Source organism: Leuresthes tenuis, unplaced genomic scaffold (assembly GCF_036924035.1).
Source record: "Leuresthes tenuis unplaced genomic scaffold, fLeuTen1.0.hap1 SCAF_9, whole genome shotgun sequence".
NCBI lineage: Eukaryota > Metazoa > Chordata > Actinopteri > Atheriniformes > Atherinopsidae > Leuresthes > Leuresthes tenuis.
Window position 1 is genome coordinate 14,547,115 of NW_027325363.1, and position 20,577 is coordinate 14,567,691.

Below are 20,577 nucleotides of genomic sequence, written 5' to 3' on the forward strand. Positions count from 1 at the left end.
TGTACTTGTTGGTTATTTATCGGAAGATATGCAGACACAGCCAGCAAAATAATATTCAAATCATGAGATTAAACAAGCAACTCAATGCAACAAAAACACACACCCCCACAAACATCCCTCAAAGCCAGCCCTCTAAAATAACCAATGTGTTGAACAAACAGCTACAGCAAGCATAATGTTGTACACCTGCAAATCAGCGCACAAATCCCTACATTCTTTACCTTGACAGATAATTCTTTCATCATGTGAAGCGTTACTTTGTTGTTCTTGTTTAATTTTCTTTGCTCCTGACAAAAATGCCCTACTATACCAGATGCAGCTGATGCATTCATATGCTTCAAATTGAGCAGCATGCAAGAAGAAGTTAAAGATTAAAGGATTAAGAGAAAGGAAGCTCAGAGCTCTTTAGCTCAGCAATTAGATGAAACCAGCAAAATAACGGCTAAACTGGCTCAATCGCAGACTCAACTGAAGGACCAGCGAAGGGATGCTGTGACGGAAAAAGCTGCACTAACAAATGAGGTGGAGCAATTCAAGAACAAGCTACAAAATCAGACAGCTGAGGCAGAAAAAGAGACAGCAGTTCTGTAAGTAGAACTTTGTAGGAAAGAAAAGCAACATGCAGACACAACCTGTAAAATTAACCAGTTGGATCAGCTCTCAGGGCTGAGAAGTCCAGAGCAATGGAGGCTGAGACCAGGTTATCCAAGCAAATGGAGGAAAACTCCAAAATAAATGCTGGTCTGCTCCAAATTCAAAAAATGAACAAAAACGGCACTGGGAGCAGGACAAGTCCCAGCTTCTGTCAGAACAGTTTAAAACAACAACCGACATGAAAGAAAAGCTGTGATGGAGAGGCGAAAATCATTGGAAAATGATAGGTAGCACTGGCATGAAGAAAAGTCCTGCCTTCTACAAAATGTATCACCTATGAAGGAGACTCCTGAGAAGAAAGAGGAGGAAAGGAAACTATCTACAGAGGGTTTGATGGAAAGAATTAGAAACTTTGAGTGCAGATGGAAAACATTCCGAACAAAAAAGCAGAGAAGAAATCTGTCGGAAAGAGATTCCTCCAGTTTTTTTATATAACCTGAAAGAACCACACCCATGTCTGACCTCTGTGCTCTTCTAAAAATCATGAAACTGTTTCCTCCTTCAAACCTCACACATTCAAACTAACAACCTTTTTTCCCCTCCCCTAGCCTTAACTTCTTAATCTTAACATTATACCGTAACTGAAATTTTTGTTCTGTTTTTTTTTTCCCATCTTTTTTACAAACCTTGTTTTTTTCCTTGTCTTTGCTTTATTTTTTCTTTGAAAAAATAGAAATCTATTATTACTTGGACTGTGTAACTGGTGGGAAATTAGAGGTGCTTTCTTAAAAAAAAAAGAAAAAAAAAAAATTAAGCTTTGTAGTGTAAATATGTTTAGGTTTTAGTCAGATCATCTCTTGTGTTTGATTTTACTTTCTGTGGAGCCAGCGTCCCGATAAATACCTCATTCAAAATAAAAGAATGAAAGTTCACATGAAGCACAATAGATTCTACTCTTGATTTCTAAAAGCGCAGTATATCACTGCTGGCTTCTGACCACACAGATGCATTGTCTGGCTGTGGAGCCGACACACAGGCCAGTCAGTGGCAAAGCAGCTAATCTAACTGATAAGGCAAATAATCACAAGGAGTCACTCAATGACACCTCACATACTCGCAAACATGCACACACATACAGCTACAGGGCAATGCCAAATTCAACCAAGGGGAACTGGCATGGAGCTCTCAGCTAACACTGATAGTAAGTGAAGACTTGTTCCATCTGACCTTCTGATTTGGCTCACAACCCCCTGTAGGAATACTGACTTCCTATTATAAGACTCAGAATCCCATACGTCAAATAAACAACTGAACCAGAAAAACAGTAGTCATGCAATATATATTTGACTGGCTTTCAAACTGAGTAAGAATTTGTAGTGTCATATACGTGTGTTACAGAGAATACCTTAAAACCTTAAAGCTTAAAAAACATGTGTTAGACAATATCCATGTGTGCAAGACAGAGGGAAAGGGTGAGAATGTCTATTGTCACATATAAAATATTCCTAAAACATTCAGATTGTCAACGCTACATAAGGGAGAGGTGTGATCACGAGGCAACATAGAAAATACAAGTGTCAACTTGTATTTATTCACCTGAAGTTTATTATGTTAATCACAATATAGTAATGAACAAAACCCGTCCAAGGGGCCAGTTTTAAATCTTGTCTGAGAAACTGTTCTGACAAGATGACAGATTGTGTTATACCTCTGCTTGCAGCCAAAAATCATCTCTGTCTGGGATCATTGATAATTAAAAGAGCACATGGAACTGTTTTATAGCCGTTGCATGTTAACACAGGAGTCACTCAGATCAATCTCCAACAAACAAGACAGACAGAATACAACAAGGAGAAGAGCTAAAACCATATTTAAGAGAAACTATTCAAGATCAAACATGACAGAGGACAAAGAGGCAAAGGACAGACAGAGAAAAATAATATAACCACATGCAAAAAAAATCTGATTTTTCAATGTTTATCTATATTCAGATCCTCATTATGATCAGTCGGCACCCACACGTCTTTGATATTTGTGTGTCCCATTGTATTTTCCATTGCCATGTGACTGTTAAGCTATAATTTTCTTTGGACATTCAGGTGAAGCAGTTCTTGGCTCCCCAGTACCTGGCAGTTCAGTAACATGTCAGGATTGTTGGTCTGGACAGTTCAACTCCTCTGCTGCTCAGAAATATGACTCTCCAGTTTATAGTTACCAAGATCTCTGCTCTCCGCACTGTGTTGGCTGTGATTCTGGCTTGCTGAAATGTTGTACAGCTGATGGCCATCAGTGGGACTGCAGCCATTTCCACTCAGGTAATGGTCCTTTTCCCCCTGCTGAGCAGTGCGGCTGTCACTTTGTGTACTGCCTTTTGTCCCGTCTGTGGACTTGTTGTCATGCTGCTGGCACTGCCTCATTTGGCCTAATGTGACTTGGAGCTCGTTGAGGCGCTGTGATACATACCGTCTCTTCAATTCCAGCAGAACTGTTCCATTACGACTCAGGCTTGGTATGTCTGTTGATGATGCCCTCTGCAAAAAAAAATGGATCCCAGATTATGCATTGTAGATGATGTGCAATAAAATATATAAATAAGTTCTTGCACATGGTCTAAAGCAGTGATACAAAAATGCAAAGGCAGACACATATCATATTCATGCATATCGATGCAGGAAATAAAACACAATTTCCATTTCTAATCCATTTTACAACTAAATTAATTTTTGAACTGTATAAATATAAGATATTTGTAATGTGTAATGTACAATTACCACATGGTTGCCAGCACTACTCTCTCTATCTTTTCGCCATGCGCTCATTTGAGCTCTCCTCTGTATTTGCATGCTCAGCTGCAAGAAAGACTCGTTCATGCGATCAATTTCTTCCTCTACGCATGACATCTGGAACACAGAAATCGGTGAAGTAATCTGAGATTTATAGAGAACAGTGGCTCTTTAAAGTGAACAGTGTTTACTATTTGCATCCTCGTTACCTGCACTGGTGTCCCTTTTCCTGGCAAACCTGTAAATAACATATTTTGATTATTCATAATCACAACCATAAAGAAATGTCTTAAGAGTTTGTGTTGATAGAGAAGGTAACAATTAAACCACCAAGCAATTTAATATTATTGCATTTCTAGCAGAGCAAAAGCACCAAATAGGTGCTTGTGCAATAATAGAGACCCAAGAGCTTTAATACTCATTGGAACATCAACTTAAAGGCAAATTAACTCTTAGTATTTGGATACTGGACCATTTGACTATTCCATCATCTACAGTCAATAATCAATGCATTTAGAGAATTTGGAGACATGTCCAGACACTGACAAAAATCAATACTGGACACTCATGATGTTCTATCATTCTGTCAATTCTGTCTGCTGCCTTGTTTCTTATCCATTTGTTACTATGTGTCTTTGAGCTCCAGAGACACGTGGAGCTACAATTGCAGAGCAAAGTTACGGAGGAAACTGTGATTAAAGTGGACATGTGATGTGGGGAGAGGACACAAATGGTCACATTATAAATAAAAAGAATTCACTGAAAGCTTCCTTAAAGTGCTTTTGTTTTGGTTTTTCCCCTGTGGTCTCCAAACAAGTGTAAATATGTAGTTTAGGGAACAGAAAATGTTGATTTTGCTAACTGTATAACTTAATTGCATCAAAAAATTGAAATTAACAACTTCACACCTGTCTCAATGTCTGGAGATGAACTTTGTTTGAGGTTGGAAATGAGCTGCTCCAACTTGAAATATTTATAGTTCTTGAGTCTAAATTGGAAACAGGAAACAGGAGATGAAAGTTACTTTCTGTAACTGCAAAAACAAACAAGTATCATGCTGTAGGTTTTATCTTGATCACCAACCTGCTAGCCAATAAGTGCTCGGTGAAATGTGCTTCCGAGGGAACTCTAATATTCAGAAACTGGTCAACTAATGTGCTGTGCCGCCCATCTAATGCACTGAAATTTGACTGGAAAAAGAAGGCAAAAAGTTAAATGGCTAAATTTGAGCAGTAGGAGAATGATTAGTGATGTTTGAATAGCACTTACACACCTCTGCTGTGCTCCATTTGAAAGAAAGATTGAACAGGTGAATGCTCAGAGCTGAAATGGCCTCATGCAGAGCTTGCATAACCCTCTGTGGCTTGGGCCCTGCATAAAAAGAATATAAATATTACATATAATTTCCAAAGAAGATTACATACTTTGTGCTTGCAAAGATGATTGCCAGGATTATTATACTGTACAACACGTGACTGTTGCAAAAGCAGGATGCAAGATTGGGTTTCAGGACTGTCTTCTATTTTCCTGATTACCTGCTGCTATGTGGGCCATGGACTGCAGAATGATGGCAATGAAATGTCCCACATGCTGAAGTGCTGCCTCTGACAAATAAAGGATTTGATTGGTCGCATCAAAATAAAAGTCCCCCGAGCAATGTAGCAGCAGACTCTCATTAGAAGGAGATGAGGAAGAGGGGATTGACTTGGCCAATAGCAGAAGCACAGAGGGGAACGTGGGACAGTTTGCAAGCAGCTGCATCACCTCACAACCAAACAGGAAAATGACTGAGTGTTGCGGTGAGAGGTTGTCCAGCGCAGTGGGGATGAGTTGTCCATCGTGGTTCCCCTGGAAATAATGCTCCATAGATGCTAAAAGAGAAAATAACATGGTTTAAGCTTTAAGATTTTATGTTTAACACTTTTTATTACAGGGTGTAATGTCCATCATTTATCATTAATTCCTACTTCTCGGGTCCTAAACTGCAGTTTTTCTAAATTAATTTTCGGTACCATTGTGGCAGTTCTGATGTGGCTCATCTGTGATTTGGTTTCGTAAAGAATGCTGAATCTCCTGCAGGGTCTTGAATAAAGGAGACATGGTGACCAGCTTGGACAGATCGTGATCACTGAGAGACTGAACGGCGCTTTGTGCATGTTCTATGGGACAAAAAAAAAAGAAATGAGTGTTGAAGACATAATGTCCTGATATCCACGTGAATAAAACAAACCACTGTACTTGTAAAGATTTACTCCAAACCTGTCTCATGTGGAAGGGCTCCCGCTTTGGTCATAGTTACTGATGAAAACTATAGGAAAATTGAGAACGAAAGTAAATCTCAATTTATTTCAAGATATGCTACAAACTAAACTATGCCACTACAGTACTGTACCTGTGCGAAACACATGTTGGTGTCACTGGGTTGCATACATCCAGCGTGAGGCTGACAGTCTCTGGCATCGTGAGGACCAGTATGACAGTATGGGACACCAGCCAAATCCTGGTTCTGCCAAGCTTCTCCTGTCAGCCTACATAACAGAGCTTCCACTGATCTAAGAACAGCTCCCAGCAGTGATATAAAGGCCGCAGCTTGGGTGGTGAAGGAGTTCAGTTCCAAGCAAGATATAGATTAGACAAAACCATTGACAAAAGTTTGTGGAATAAGATTTTTTCCAGTTTCTCACAATTTTAAAGGCAAGACAAATGCTCTTAATAGTAATTATAATTCTGAAGGTTAAAAAACAATATTTAAGCATCTTAAAGTCTTGAAAGTTTTTCATATTCATCATCATCATTTCCTTTTACCTTGTGTATCTCCCTCCTCCACACTGGTGGGAGATGGTTTATCCTTTGTTGCATTATGGACTAGAATCTCCTTGAGAAGACTCAACTTTTTAGTATCCATATTCTCGAAGACATTCTAGAAGAATATATACATTTTGAAAATTTTATTTTAATATATCTTCATATTACAAAACTACCTACCTACCAAAACTACTATCTTTATTGAATAAATCGTTAATTTTTCCAAAAAGGTGACATTCTTAAAGCATTTGTACAAAGTTGAGGTTGATGGTCAATACATTATTTACAAAAGAAGTATATACTAGTTGTCAGCTATTAATGAGAAAAACTTTGGAGTTGTCGATTTGCTGAATCCCTATCCAGCATAATACAGCACGGCACTAATTCATTGGATAGACCCTTCCAATAAACTGCAGCTTCTAAGATAGCTGCAGGGCATCAGGGCTTTTTTTAATTTCAGTGCAAATTAAATAGAAATACATGCCAAAAGTTGCTATAATTAAAGTTTTATTACTGATCTCTAGAGCACTATTAAATATTAGTGAGATCATTGTTTATGGTTTGATAAAAAAAAGACAATAAACACATGGTATATTATCTTGAAATGTTTTTTGGATATTTTGAATTCATTCATCATACTACATGTTTTGTTTGTAAAACTCACCTTGAGTGATTCTGCCTGTTGGCAGATATTTCTATAAAATTCCTGCATGTCTTTGCGGTGTCGGGCAAGTTGAGAAGCAATATGGAGGTTCTGATCCTCTAGTTTGTCATACAGAGTCTTCACATTGAACTCCTCCAGATCGCAGCAACCTGACAAACTTCCTAAATGGGACCAGTAATTGTCATTTGAATGGAGGTATAATGAAATGAAAAAGTTTCCTTCATTTGGTTCACCATCAGTTCAGGAAAGTCTCTCTGACTTTCTTAAATGATAACAGCACAAAGAGTGCAGCATAAGCAAAAATTTCTATATATTAAGTCAAACTGGAAACAGGCTGTTAACTGATGGCTACTTGTGCATTTTGATTTCATAATAGACCAATGGGCACTTTAATGCTCTATCGAGCCGCATGAATAATGTAATAAGAACTAACTGATGGACATTAAAATCAGCTCCACTATCAAAGACTGGAGACAAATAACGGCAGTGCATTGAAAACCAGTCAGACGTAAAAACACTGCCAAAGTGTTCATGGAAACATTTTTATTGGTTTATTGGAGTGGCTTATTGAAAATAACCAAAGCATGACTGAAGTGAGTCACAAAATATAATTCCATCTTCGGCTAGCACCAAATAAAATAATCAAATTTTCTCTTTTTGGCTGGTGATACTGAATCGCTGAATGCAGACTTCTCATCTATGCAAGACCACACTTAGCAAAATCATGTTTAGAAGCCAGCTGGCCTCAAATTCCACACTGCCCTTACTTGTTTTTATGGTGGTTTGAGAAAGAAGATAAAGCACAGTGTAATAAACAGGGCACTTACCTCCCTTTGAAATAAAGGGCTCCTCAGCTTCTGCTCCCTCTCCTACTCCTCTGCAGCCAAGGACGCCACCTTGGCTTTGGACCAATATGCTGAAACACAAAGATAAGGCCACAACAACAGTTTTGAGAAAGCATTGCACAGTATCTCTTAGCGCTTTTAAATGTTAAACTCAATTTCAAATTGTTTTTAACAAAATGTACAGCACACCCCCTCTCTGTCCATTATTTTCTCATCTCTTTTCAATACTGCTCTTTCAAAGAAAAGGACTATTTTATTTTGTGCACCAAGGTACAACAGCAGAACCAAAAAAATGGTTTAAGTATCAAGTCGATAGGGTGAAAGGTGCATTGTTAGAGAAAAATGTTGGTGGGTTATGACATATTGACATATGACAATTCTGCTGTTAATGAGAAAGTTTCATAAATCTCCTTCTTGTCTGTACATTCTTGCTATCCTTTGTGAACATTAACAGTTTTGTCAATATTGGGATCAACTGACAAGACATTTTGTTATGTCTTTTCCATTCCACTGTTTTAGGATAAGATGGTCAGCACACCAACCAAAGCACTCGCTTCAATCCACAGTTAGAAACCATCGATAAATCTCCATTCAAATTACACAAGATCAATGTTATTGTCATGACTTGACTCTATCAGAGACAATTATGCAAGACAATGAGTGTGGATGATATTCATAATTAGAGGTAGATGAGGAGGGATTTTAAAATCTATGGGACTCTATGAAGGATGACTTTGACAATTTGAAAGAAGCATCATTTATCATTGAGCTTTTAATTGGAAGAGCAAGAAAGTATCCATGGATACATACAGTACAGCACAGGATGACTAAAATGCCTCCTCAGCAAGGCTTATACGATCTCATCTACATGTGTCATGCTGAAATACTAACGGTTATGTTAATATTTTAATGTACATGTTTTCTTGTTCTAAATACATACAATTTTTATGCTAAAATATCATCTTACTATAGTATAAATAGTATAATATCACAGCAAAAAACAAGCTTCTACCATGACATGGTAAGTTTGTGCGTCATAATGTGACATCATTGAAAATAAACTTATTTTTTGCTGTGATGGCACTTAAGGAATAGAATACACTTAAGGAATTTGCAACCAGACACCCACACCATGCGTTGACACAGAAAACACAACTTCAGCTATGCTGTCCACACAAACACACCTTTCTCTGCTGCAAACACACTCCGCTGGACAGAAGGGCTCCCCGAGACTGCGCCACTTTGGCTTCGTCTTCCACTGTGTGACAAGCTTTGCTTTGCTGGGTCGCAAAACTAGTACTGTGGTGGTCAGAACTACAACCACAACCAGCAGCAGACTCAGGATCCCTGCACACAGGCACTTTTGTATTGCAGTGAAACACAGAACCATCTCTTTCATTCATATTTGCTCTTTGGCTGTATATTGATTTACGGTAAAGTATCTATCCAGAAGGTAAGTTTGTTACAGTAATGTTCCCTCAAAAGTCCCTACCAGTAATCACGCCCCAGTCAGGTAGGAGGTTGAGTCGGTGTTGCTTGACGATCCCATATTTGACCAAATGTGCTGGAGTCATAGGTTGAAATACAGCAGCTCTGGGGTCACACTCTGTCCCTTCCTCACTGACTACCACCACCAAACTCCACTCAGGGACAACGCTGTCCACAAACACATATTTCCCTGTCTCTGAGAAAACATGGGCAAACCTAAAGGAAGATAAAAATAAAAAAGATAAAGAGTGGATATGCAATATGTATTTCAAGATGATGAATACTGTGTGGAGTCTTACGTACCTTGTAGAGTTGGCGTTTGTCTGGCTCATGAGTATCTGCAGGTGTCTGAAGGCACCAAAGTCCCAGCTGGGGTTACTATTAAACAGGTGATCTTTCAGATACACTGGAAAGTGGCTTAGACGTCGGTCTAGGGATTTAAGCAAAGTTAGAATAAGATGACAATATTTTAAAGAAAAAAACCACAATCTTTTCATCATGATAAAACAATCCTGAAAGTAAACAAAATATTCGATACCTGTGTGGTTGATGGTGAGATGAAAAACAAGCACGTCACCAGAGGAAAGACAGGCGATGGGATTCGGGATTCTCGGAAGGACGATCGGAACACTATCACCTTTCGTGTCTCTCCTGCTTCTGGATCTTGTGTTTAGGATTTCTGTTGGTTCTAAATAAAGATAAATTTATGTGGAATTTACAAGCCATGCAAATCTATTGCAAATTGATGCTGTATACATAAACATATGGATTCTTTAAAAAAAAGAACAATCACGAATATGACATATCAGGTCACCTGACAGAAAATGATTGATGAGGTCCTTTTGTATAGGAATCCAACCAAACACTCCCTCAGAGTCAAACTGGACAAAATGTACTTTTCCAGAGATCTTTGCATGGATATCAGGACCTAAGACATTTGTAACTGTCTGGAAGTAAGCACAAACACAGATAAGAACTAACACAGCAGCGCTGTGCTACAGTCTGCTTAATATGAACAAATCTGCTTTATTAATATATTTTAAAAAAAAGTCAGAGGTGTTGATTTGGTTGAAGAAAATGCCTGTTTTGTAAAATGTTAAGTAGATTGTACATTTACTGTGAGTTGTGTTGAACCATGACTTAACATACAGAATAGGTGAAACTAAATGTCACCCAGTTTCAATGTTGTTGTTTTTGTTGTGACACAGGGTGACCAAAATTAAAATTTTATACAATGTCAACGTCATGTCATGCTTGACGTGCAACACTCACATTTAGAGGTCAGGTTTGGTGTGCAGAAAATGTATTGCTTTGTCGCTCTTAAGTTGTGATGTTATGCATCCAAAATTCAGTGTCCACCCAGCGTTACATACCGACATCTAACTGATGTTAAACTGACACCCAGGGAATGCTAGTTGGTTTTATTTAGTCAAATTTCATGCACAAGAGAAAATATGTTTTACTTTAGTTGGATGACAAAAAAAATGCCATGCTGCCAAAAAACATGCACATTCATAAGTGATGAGATTTTTAGAAAAAATAAGACAAAGATAGCATCTTGTTGAAAAACTAAGCACTTTCCTTTTTTTCAGAGAGATATTCATTGTTAATCATTTTTCATTCTTCACCATATGCAATGAAATCACAAAATCTGCAGCTGCAGCATTTTCTAGTGTGTTCTGCTGAGACTCAGAGTAGCAGAGTTTGATAGATGCTGCACCAAGTTATCTATGTAAGCTGGCCATACAGTCTGAAAAGTTACTTGGCTGCACTATCACAATACCGATTGTGCTCATTTTTATCTGCTAGTAGCAGCCTTATATTGCTTTTCTAATTTATATACATATTTGGGGTAACATATTAGAAAATGCTGAATAACAGGACTAAAATGGATAATTCACTGTGTTGAATTGGTGTGGCTGATCTTCAGTTTGTAAGTGGCACCATCAGCTTTCTCTCACCCTAGCCCAGGCCATGCTGTCTCTATCTTTGAGGCTGAGCAGCAGGTTTCCCTCTGGTGAAAGCTGGGCAGAGAGCTGAGGCAGTCTGGAAAGGCAGGAAGTATTGCAAAGCTCCTCTGCAGACACATATCGCTCACACTGGCAGCTGAGGTGGCAGGACCAGGCAGAGAAGTCAAGAGACAGAAAAGCAGTGTATCAGACTAAGATATTTACTACATAGCTATCATAAGCTGTAGTAGTTTTTACACAATAACTTTAAATCAGGGATTGAGGCTATAACTAGGTCGAGAGATAACTATAAGTGAGACTTACATGCCCATCTCCACATCCAGAGTTCCTCCATGTGGTCCACAGGTGATATTACAGGAGTGGATGGATGGTGACACACACTCCCTGGATGCTGCTAACCGTACCTCTCCAGTGGCGCACCGTCTGTTCACCTGAGACACACAAACACAGCCACAGACATCTGAAAGGACTTCAAACACGAGGATGTTGCTGTTGGTTACATCAGTCATGACTGAACTTTTGACTATCCACCGGCTTGCATACTTATATTGATTTCCATCTCCCAAAAATGCAAATGTGGAAACTTTAAAGAAAAATATGGCGTCAAATCAGTACAGTTTGCAAGTTAAGGAAGCTTGTTTATACACTTTTTGGAATCTTCAGCATCAGCTGGTGTCACTCAGTTCAAAGTTTTGGATAGAGTATTTTTAAAATTTAAAGTAGAAATTGCCATTCTAACCAGAAACTACCCAACTAGGTTAATTTAATAAAAAGTAAAGTATAATATATATTCTTGATTTTATTCACCTCAGGCTGACAGTCCAATTCACTGTCAGATGTGGAACTTTTGAAATCCAACTCATTGTAGAAGATAAAGCCAGTCCTGCACACACACGATCCATCAGAATACTGGAAAGCTCGGTTATCGCCGATGCAAACACAAGAGGCAGAACCTGCGGAAACAAGTGTGACCGATAATGATTTCCAGAGAAATTTTCCTTCATAAATAAACAAGTCTTTTGAAACTGAGCATTACATTGTAAAAATAAAAAAACAGATACATTGTAAGAGACTGTTCTTGTAATATTTATAAAGATTTCTCCTGTTATTTAGAAATACACAAAAATATCAACCGAATTGTTGAATATTCCAGGAGTTCTTGTATATTTGTGCGACCCTGTAAAATGACTTTAAAAAATGTGCAAAACTCTTATTCAACTACAACTGATAATGCTGTAAATTCATTTCACAATAATATAAGTACTTTTTTGTGATTTCACACAGATTTGTGTGGTGACTGACTGATATAATAATTTTGTCACTTTATATTTTGCATTGTTAAGGTGTGAAAATACAGTTTCAATTACTGGAATTTTAATAGCTGTATTTTCACAGGTGGTGGCTTTAATCGTAATTCTATCATGTTTATAATGTTGATTAAGACTGTTAGCTGAAAGCAATATGAAAAGCAATAGTAAAAGAAACAATTATTCTGGTATTGTATGTAGGTTTACTACCAGACTGTATCCACCCACACAAGTATGATGGTGACCGCCTCCACAATACAGTAATTATATGACAAAACACTGAAATAACTTAATATATTATTCAACCAGCTGTTGTTGCTCACATAGCAAACTTCTGAATATATCGTTTGCATCTTCAAAGTCTGAGCTTCACATTCGATAACAGTGAGTGTTTGTGTCTAACACTGTGGACTAATGCCAATTTTGCAGTGCATGAAACAGTTTCCACCAGCTGATCATAGTCGCAATCTGAAAAATGGCATTTTTCATTTTGTTTGCCACAGCTGTGTGAAATGTGAAATGCAAATAATGATTTGGGCATCTAACCAGCTGGTGAACTGGAGGAGCTGCCACAGGGAAAGCAGGCCTTCTGGGCAGGCAGGTGGTTAAAGGTGTTCGCTGGACATGGGTGACAGTCATCCATGTTCTCAGCATGAGTGAGGTTACCAAAGGTGCCAGGTGGGCAGGATATTGGCTGAGTAGATCCCTTCGGACAAACATAGCCAGGCGGACAGGGGTTTGACTTGTAGTCGTCTGTACCTGTTGCAATAAAAATCCTTTAACACTTCATTTGTGGTTTGATAATAAAGTGAATTATATTGTGTATTTTCTTTAGTTAAAATAATGAATTTTTTTTTTTCTTTAAAAAAAACCTGGGGGGCAGTAGTATCCCGGTGGGCATGGAAGGCATTGCAGAATGGGGGAAAGGTACTGACGATAGGTGCCCCCTTCACACAAACTGCAGCAGCTGTTTTTGGATCCTCTGAGGCCACTGATGTTGACTGGCCTTGAACCCCCATCGCAGGACTTTAGGATGGAGCTGTTGGCTGAGCAGTAGTAAGGATATGGGCATCTGCGGAGCATGGTAACATAGTTATTAATAAAGCTATAACACAGGCCAAGTGGAATCAGTGGAAATCCATAAAGCTTTCCTTGTGTCAGCTGTTGAAGACTCTCATTTTCATACCAACCTTAGGGAAGAGATTTGTTTTCATGCCAGATTTTACAGTAGGTCACTGGACCTTTCACACACTCACAATTGTTTGGGGTTGTTGTAGGAATGGGATCCCTCAGGGCAAAAATAACCTTCAGGACATATTTGAGGTTCAGCAGTCTGGGGCCCACAGTACGAGCCTGCTCTGCACAGCTTCTCTGAAGCTGCACCTGGAGCACACACGAAAACTCATTTCAGCAATAGGATCTCTGTCTTAGTGTGTTTGGAAAGAAAGAAGAAACATATAAGCACATAAATAAGCTAATCTATGCCATAATGATAAACCTACCTGCTGGACATTGATAGGAGGCCTTACAGGGTATGCCCTCTACATTGGGTTTTCCTGTTATGAGAGGGTCTGGGCAGAAGGTCCCCCCTGCACAAGGCTCACACTGGTTGGGTGCAGCAGCTCCAGGAAGCTGCCTCTTGGTGCCTGCTGGGCAGAGGATGGGAGGTCCAGACCCACTGCACCAGAAGCCTGGTGGGCAGGGACTGCTTGAGTAGTCTGTAAGCCCTGGAAAATAACAGTTTTCTGAAAACCCTATTCATCACTTCCCAGACGATGAACAAAGTAAGAAACAAATTTGCAGCATCATCAACCACATATATTCAGCAAGACTTAAAATGAACAAACAAACTCCTCAACCTTTGGAACATATCAAATTGATACAACAATAGTGTAGCTTTTACTGCTTATCATTTAAGAAGGGTCCATTTTCACACTGAAAGCATAACTAAAGAAGGGAATTGGACAGAAAATTTCCTGCAGCATTATCCATTAAATATATGGTTAAGTCCTGAACCTTCAGCATTTGTGAAGGGGATAAGAAAGAAGTTTTTCTTCGAAAATCCTTCACTCCATCATTTGTGTGGCCTCAGGTGATGAGTTTTAAATTCAGTGCTCTAAGTCACATTGTATTTCTTTATATCCTATCTCAGCCAGGCACTGGCTCAGGCACAAGGAGAATACTGCTGATATACATTTAAATTATTACAACATATAGGCAGACAGTTTGCCTTGAAATGAATATAATTTGGAAAAATATAAATTCAAACCCACCAGAAAGATATGTAGTCAATTGTATTTTACGCTTTATTACAGTATAAAGTAGGGAAAGGTTAGAGCTAAATGAAAGTCAGGTAAAATTGGCCTTGCATAGAAAACAATGGGACATCCACTAAATTAGTATAACTGATTTAAAGTTTGAATACGTGTTCTGTGTGTAATACTGTATATAACATCAAACCTGTGCTGTTACAGAGTGAACCAGGAGGGCAGAGCAGGCAGTCACCCTTGCTGCGTGCTCCCAGGGAAGCTCGATAAGTGTACAGAGGACACGGCCTGGGTCCTGTCCCTCCATTGAAGTCACTGCCAGGCAGACCATCACAGTAATGACCGGCAGGACACAAGTGAAGGACTGGGTCCCCTGCAAATAAACAACGCCAAAAGTACTGAAAAGAAAAAAGGTTTTCATGGTGGGATTGTTTTATATCCCACCATATATAATCCCAACATTAAATGATCTCTTATCATTTGGTTTAATACCTTATTGATCTGTTCTAAGGCTCATCAAGCACTTGCCACTGGCTTAATTTCGAACATGTTTACATTTAATGAGCCCAACCAGGGCCATAATTCTAAAAGCAGGGAACTCCTACCCCTTTTCCATTTCTCAGTTGATAGTTTTGACTGTAGGTTAAACATATGCAATATGATACTCATGCAATGCATTATGACTAAAATTATTATTTTAAATTATTAAAAGCCTGACAGTGAAGCTATTGAGCTGTATACTGTTTCACATGCATTAGAATTATAATTCATTTAATTTAGGCTTTAAGCTCGACTCAGCTTTTCCTTTTCAGCACTTCTCAAAACCAATTCCACACATCATCCTGATTTAAATTTCATACTTTCTCTCTGTTTACAGTGGTAACGAAAAAAAAAAAAAAAACTTCAAACAACTCAAATCTTTGCCAGATCATACCAGGTTTACACCAGAACTGCAGAGGACAGGGTAAGCAATCCTCCAGGCTTACACCTCCAGGGGAGCTCCTGACTGTATTTGCAGGACACAACTGAGCCAGTTCTGTGCCCTCAGGACAATAAAAGCCTGGAATAAAGAATATTTTCACAATTAAAGAATTTCTCAAGTAGTTGAATCGTTCATAAGCTGGGGAATTTTTTGAAGAATTGAACCCATGAAAATCTGTGTAAATAATAGAAATGTGAAATTCTGGTAGCACTTTTGACTTTTTTAGGCTTTGTACCTGGTGGACATGGTCCAGCACACTGCACACCCCATTGGCAAAGGCCCAACTGAGAAACTGGTCCCTGAGGGGTGAAATCTGCACTCCCAGAAACACAAAGATACCCTGCAGCACAAGCACCCTGGATCTTCCCTGCTCTAAGGAAAACATATATAAAGTTAATATGTACTGTACCCACACAAAACAACATTTATAAGACACAGAAATGCATGCGTCATTAAATGAATGGGAGGGTAATTACAGAAATCCCCCCCCCCTATAATCTGTGTTAATTATACTCACACGTTACTCTTTATTTCTTTGTTCAAAGAACCATAGCAGCTCAACATGATATGATCCTGCTTTCTGCTAATTATGAGCAGAGATGAGTGCTCGCCCTTGAGCGTATTTCAATATATGTAAACAGTGCTGTACCTAATTGTCTATCAGGTCCAGATGTATGTGAGAGAAAGGTACATGGTTTCAGCATGCATGCAGCAGGGCCATGATGCATTCAGTGTACCTGCAGAATTTCCCTGGAGGGCAGGGCAAACACTCTCTCTCATCCTGTAGTCCTCCCTGATTTGGATGGGTGTACGTCCCATTAGGGCAGGGCTGAGGCACCATTGTGCCTTGAAAAAAGTCAAAATTACAGCCTAAGTTTGCTTGAATGTATTTTCCTTACAAATATAATATAGGTTACAGTTAAGCTTGTCACCTATTAAAGTTTCTGTCATATACTAAAATTTGTTCTTGACGCTTACCTGCAGGGCAGAAAGAGTGTGGTGGGCAGGGCCACGGATCTCCCACTATGGCCTCCTCACAGTAGAATCCAGGTCGGCAGGGGATGCAACTCTCTGAACCCGAGTTTGGCTGGTACTCTCCCGTGGGACAAGGCAATGCAAGGGCAGATCCTTCCAGGCAGAAGTGACCCTAGGATAGAATAACAATAATAAAGGAACATCTGAAAGGTTGCATCCAATTTGTCAGGGCATTTATAATGCACAATGCAGCAAAACCCTCTGTCACATGGGAAGAGAATTCAATGAAAAAGAGAAATACTGAGACAACAAGATTGAAAGTGTACATGAATAAACTTACCTTGGGACAAAGAAAGGCATATGGAGTGGTCGAAGAGAAGTCATAAGGGCAGTAAAAACCTGCAGCACATGGGCCACTGGGGCTGGCCAAACCCTCTGCGGAGCAGTAGTGACCTGCAGGACAGGCAAAGCAGCTCTCCATGGACACACCTCCTACAGACAACAGACAACGATCAGGGTATAGAGTGATTAAACATAAGACATGGATATTGAGATAACCAATTTATAACAAAAGTTGTGTCTCTAACAGAAAAAAGCAACTTTATGATCTGTACGAGGAACTGTACCAGTAGTGTTGCGAATACTGCCAAGAGGGCAAAGCACTGGTGCGAGGCACCCTCTTGGACAAAAGTGGCCAACAGGACAAGGGCCATTTCTGGGAAAGCCATCAGAACTCTCAGGTGTTGGCTTTGTAGCTCCACCTTGGCAGAAAAAACCCTGCAAACATGGACCTACATAAAAACACACCAAAAAAAAACAGTTTCTTTATTTCTTACTTATTGGTAAGGAGGTATGTGCATGAGTATTTTTTGTCAAAGACATAAATAATCAGTCACAAAATGTTTTAATATGTCGTTAACCTTGTGGTGCTGATGCTCCATATGAGCTACAGTACAATCCAGGAGGACATGGTGTGCAGACATAAAGAGAGTGGGCACCTGTCTGATTACTGAAAGTTCCTAAAGGGCAGGGCTGAGGCACAGCTGTCCCAGCAGGGCAAAAATGACCTAGGAGGAAAGCAGTTATAAAATAAGACTACAGAAGCAATCCTTACTGGCTGAAAAAATGCTGATGCTATAACCAAACAAGTTTGACCACTGGATTTACACTGTTGATTAAAAGTTTATTTTCACAATCGTCACCCGCTGGGCAGATAGAGGGCTCCTTTGTTGCTGTGGAGGGACACATGGTTCCTTTCAGGCAGATAATGCAACGGGCTGCTCCAGGGGCAGGACTGTAAGTGCCAGGTGCACAGGGCACCTCACTTGCTGAGCCAACAGGACAGCTGTAGCCAGCAGGGCAGGGGTAACCATGGGAACCATCAGATGGAGCGGGACTAGAGCTGCCATCCAAGCACACATACCTGTAGGCGTAAACAAGGAAACAAACTTTATATCATAATATATTACCACATGCTGCCTTAGGTGAGTGAGGATATGTCATTCAATTGTACTGCTTAAGAACTGGTGTTAGCCCAAGCCATAAATTCTACATGATAATCATTAGTTTTTTGTTGTAATGGCAAAAATCTTTCTCAGATTAAGCACAAGGAATACATTTCATCTATCAGTGACAGAAACCAATAACTTTATGGTCAGAATAATCGAAAATGAACAAAATCTTAATTTCTCTTTCACAAAGTCCAGCTGGTCTCAGATCTTATATGCATTTTTTTTTTCATCTTATATGCAGATGCAGATAGATAAGATGCATATAAGATTTTTCATCTTATATGCATCTTATAAAAAGAGAAAAGTCAACTGGCCCCTTTGACAGATATTTGAAATGATTTCAAGGCAAATCCACAATATAAAAAAAGATTAAGAAAGTTACAGAAGGTGAAGCAGAAGTTATTACCCAGCCTGACATGGAAGTGCATCTGAGAGCTCTGCCATTGCAGAACTGTTACAAAACAATCCTGGAGGGCAGGGTGGGCATTCCTCAGGCTCCTTCAGTCCTTGAAGCATGGAAAGAGAACCTACGGGGCAGGGGAGTGGATAGCCGGTGCCAACCGGGCAGTAATGGCCAGACGGACAAAGGTGACTTCTGGTCAAAATCCCCTGAAAAAAGTGAGAAAACAATCAAATCTAATAATATGACATCCTTCTTATCGAATCATTTATACCACATAATAGATGGTATGACCAATTAGAATAGAAGAAGAAAGTATAGGATAGTTTAAGAGGGAACGTTTTTGATGTGCAGGGAATTACTCCCACTGAAGAACCTTGAGACATCACACAAAAAAAGGTCTAGAGAGCATTAATATGCTAATTAAGTTTTTATTTTTGAAAATCTATTAATCAGATTGTGATATTTTGTGTTGACATATTATTTTTTCTACATAAAGGTTACATTGGATAAGAGGCTAAGGGGTCGATATCAATATCATTAAGACTACATCACTGAGGATGAGAGCTGACTGCCCTCAAAGAGGCAAGAGAGAAAGAGCTCAACACCTGAATCTCAGTCGAGTTTGGGCTGGTGGATCCTGCCGGACAGAAATATCCTGCCTGACAGAGACCTGTGGGCTGTGACAAACCAGACCGAGAGCAGAACATTCCTGCAGCATGAAAACAACAGAAAAAGGTCACGATCACAAAGACTTGCAACACAGTGGCTGGGATCCATTTAAGTAGTTTTTTTAGGTTTAATTAGTGTTTAGATCACAAGGGGCTGATATTAAAAAATGATTATTTTCTATACCGCTGGGACAGGGATGGCAGGCGTCAGCACTGGAGGCTCCGAGCTGGCTCTGCACAGTGCCAGGTGGGCAAGGGAACTCAAATCCTAGAATCAGACCTGCGGGGCAATAGTGTCCAACAGGACACAGCGCAGGCTGGAAAGTACCTCCATCTGAGACACACCAAAAAAACACAGATGATATAAAATAAAACAAAAACAAATTTAGATGCGTTCCTCTCGGACATTTAGAATAAATTAGATCTTTGAAGTTGAACTGACACTGAAATCATTCAGTGATTATGAATGAAATTCAGTTCGATTTGGTGAGCTGAACAAAGATGTTCAGATGGAACCTGTCTGTATTTCACCCTGAAATGATCTGCTATTATTAAAATAAAGAGTATCCAAGAATTACATGGCAAAACAGCCACAGCAAGAATATGGCTTTGTTGCTTTTGTCAACATATGGGCTTGTAAATGTTTGGTAACCGACATACCAATGAATTCTTTTGAAAAGCCTGTGCTCACTTACTAAAATAATTAAAAACACTGTTGAGATTGTTTGGATTCTACTTGAGGTGCTTGTTGGCCGTTGCATAAGATATCTCGAGGACAATCTATTATTCACACCTTGACAATGATATCCAGGGATACAGGTGGTGCAGTTGTCTTGATGGATGTTGCCAGTTTCAGGGCTAAATGTTCCCGCAGGACAGGGTATGGGAACTGGTGTTCCACCGGGGCAAAAGAAGCCAGCTGGACACAGAGTCTGATCTGCTTTGCTGGAGCCCCAGTCACAATAAAACCCTGCCTGGCAATCACCTGAAACAGAAGAGACAAACAAAGCATATTTCATAATTCATATCAGAGAGAATATCATACTTAGAAACAGAATGTATACAAACCAAATTATATTCAAAGTTTTGTTGGCACAAATGTGCCTCAATCTCATCCTTTTCATATTCATATCTTTGTTGAAAATGTTAACCGCGTGATATGATGAGAAATATTTTCCAGAATTTGAAAAAGTAAGTGGTACTTTCTCAAAATAAAGAGCTGTGATCATGGTTTTGTCAATAACGTAACAAGTTGTACAATGATTGTGTGTATCGATAAGATGTTTGAAGACCTCCAGCAAAGCAAAAGAGCCCA

The 20,577-nt window shown here is 39.4% G+C and overlaps 2 protein-coding genes across 2 annotated transcripts; both read right to left on the bottom strand.

Annotated features, from left to right (window-relative positions):
• Positions 1 to 2,046: 2,046 nt before the first annotated feature.
• On the bottom strand, positions 2,047 to 13,969 carry LOC140313636 (uncharacterized). Its single transcript, XM_072391636.1, has 25 exons — positions 13,963 to 13,969; positions 13,713 to 13,839; positions 13,329 to 13,528; positions 13,003 to 13,215; positions 11,957 to 12,102; positions 11,453 to 11,580; positions 11,141 to 11,285; positions 9,994 to 10,126; positions 9,718 to 9,867; positions 9,483 to 9,609; positions 9,184 to 9,395; positions 8,876 to 9,038; positions 7,674 to 7,762; positions 6,847 to 7,007; positions 6,183 to 6,297; positions 5,770 to 5,966; positions 5,637 to 5,685; positions 5,390 to 5,536; positions 4,913 to 5,248; positions 4,651 to 4,748; positions 4,461 to 4,567; positions 4,286 to 4,365; positions 3,587 to 3,615; positions 3,366 to 3,494; positions 2,047 to 3,125 (listed from the first exon to the last, which is right to left on the bottom strand). The coding sequence occupies exons 1-25, from the start codon at positions 13,967 to 13,969 to the stop codon at positions 2,763 to 2,765; spliced, it is 3,651 nt and encodes a 1,216-aa protein (XP_072247737.1). The 3' UTR covers positions 2,047 to 2,762.
• Positions 13,970 to 15,342: 1,373 nt separating this feature from the next.
• Positions 15,343 to 18,154, bottom strand: LOC140313638 (uncharacterized). The gene is made up of 10 exons (XM_072391637.1): positions 18,150 to 18,154; positions 17,883 to 18,103; positions 17,601 to 17,747; positions 17,307 to 17,471; positions 17,021 to 17,172; positions 16,684 to 16,852; positions 16,443 to 16,551; positions 15,941 to 16,077; positions 15,658 to 15,783; positions 15,343 to 15,359 (listed from the first exon to the last, which is right to left on the bottom strand). The coding sequence occupies exons 1-10, from the start codon at positions 18,152 to 18,154 to the stop codon at positions 15,343 to 15,345; spliced, it is 1,248 nt and encodes a 415-aa protein (XP_072247738.1).
• Between the last annotated feature and the right edge of the window lie 2,423 nt (positions 18,155 to 20,577).

Bases quoted from the DNA above. Each gene is read 5' to 3' on its own strand.
- LOC140313636 (XM_072391636.1), bottom strand. The intron at 5,537-5,636 runs GTTTGGAGTAAA...TTTGTCCCATAG, and splicing joins AGCCCTTCCACATGAGACAG to AACATGCACAAAGCGCCGTT. The intron at 4,749-4,912 runs GTAATCAGGAAA...CTTTTTATGCAG, and splicing joins CATGGCCCACATAGCAGCAG to GGCCCAAGCCACAGAGGGTT.
- LOC140313638 (XM_072391637.1), bottom strand. The intron at 17,748-17,882 runs GTGACGATTGTG...CTTTCCTCCTAG, and splicing joins GCCCTCTATCTGCCCAGCGG to GTCATTTTTGCCCTGCTGGG. The intron at 17,173-17,306 runs GTACAGTTCCTC...TGTTGTCTGTAG, and splicing joins CAGTATTCGCAACACTACTG to GAGGTGTGTCCATGGAGAGC.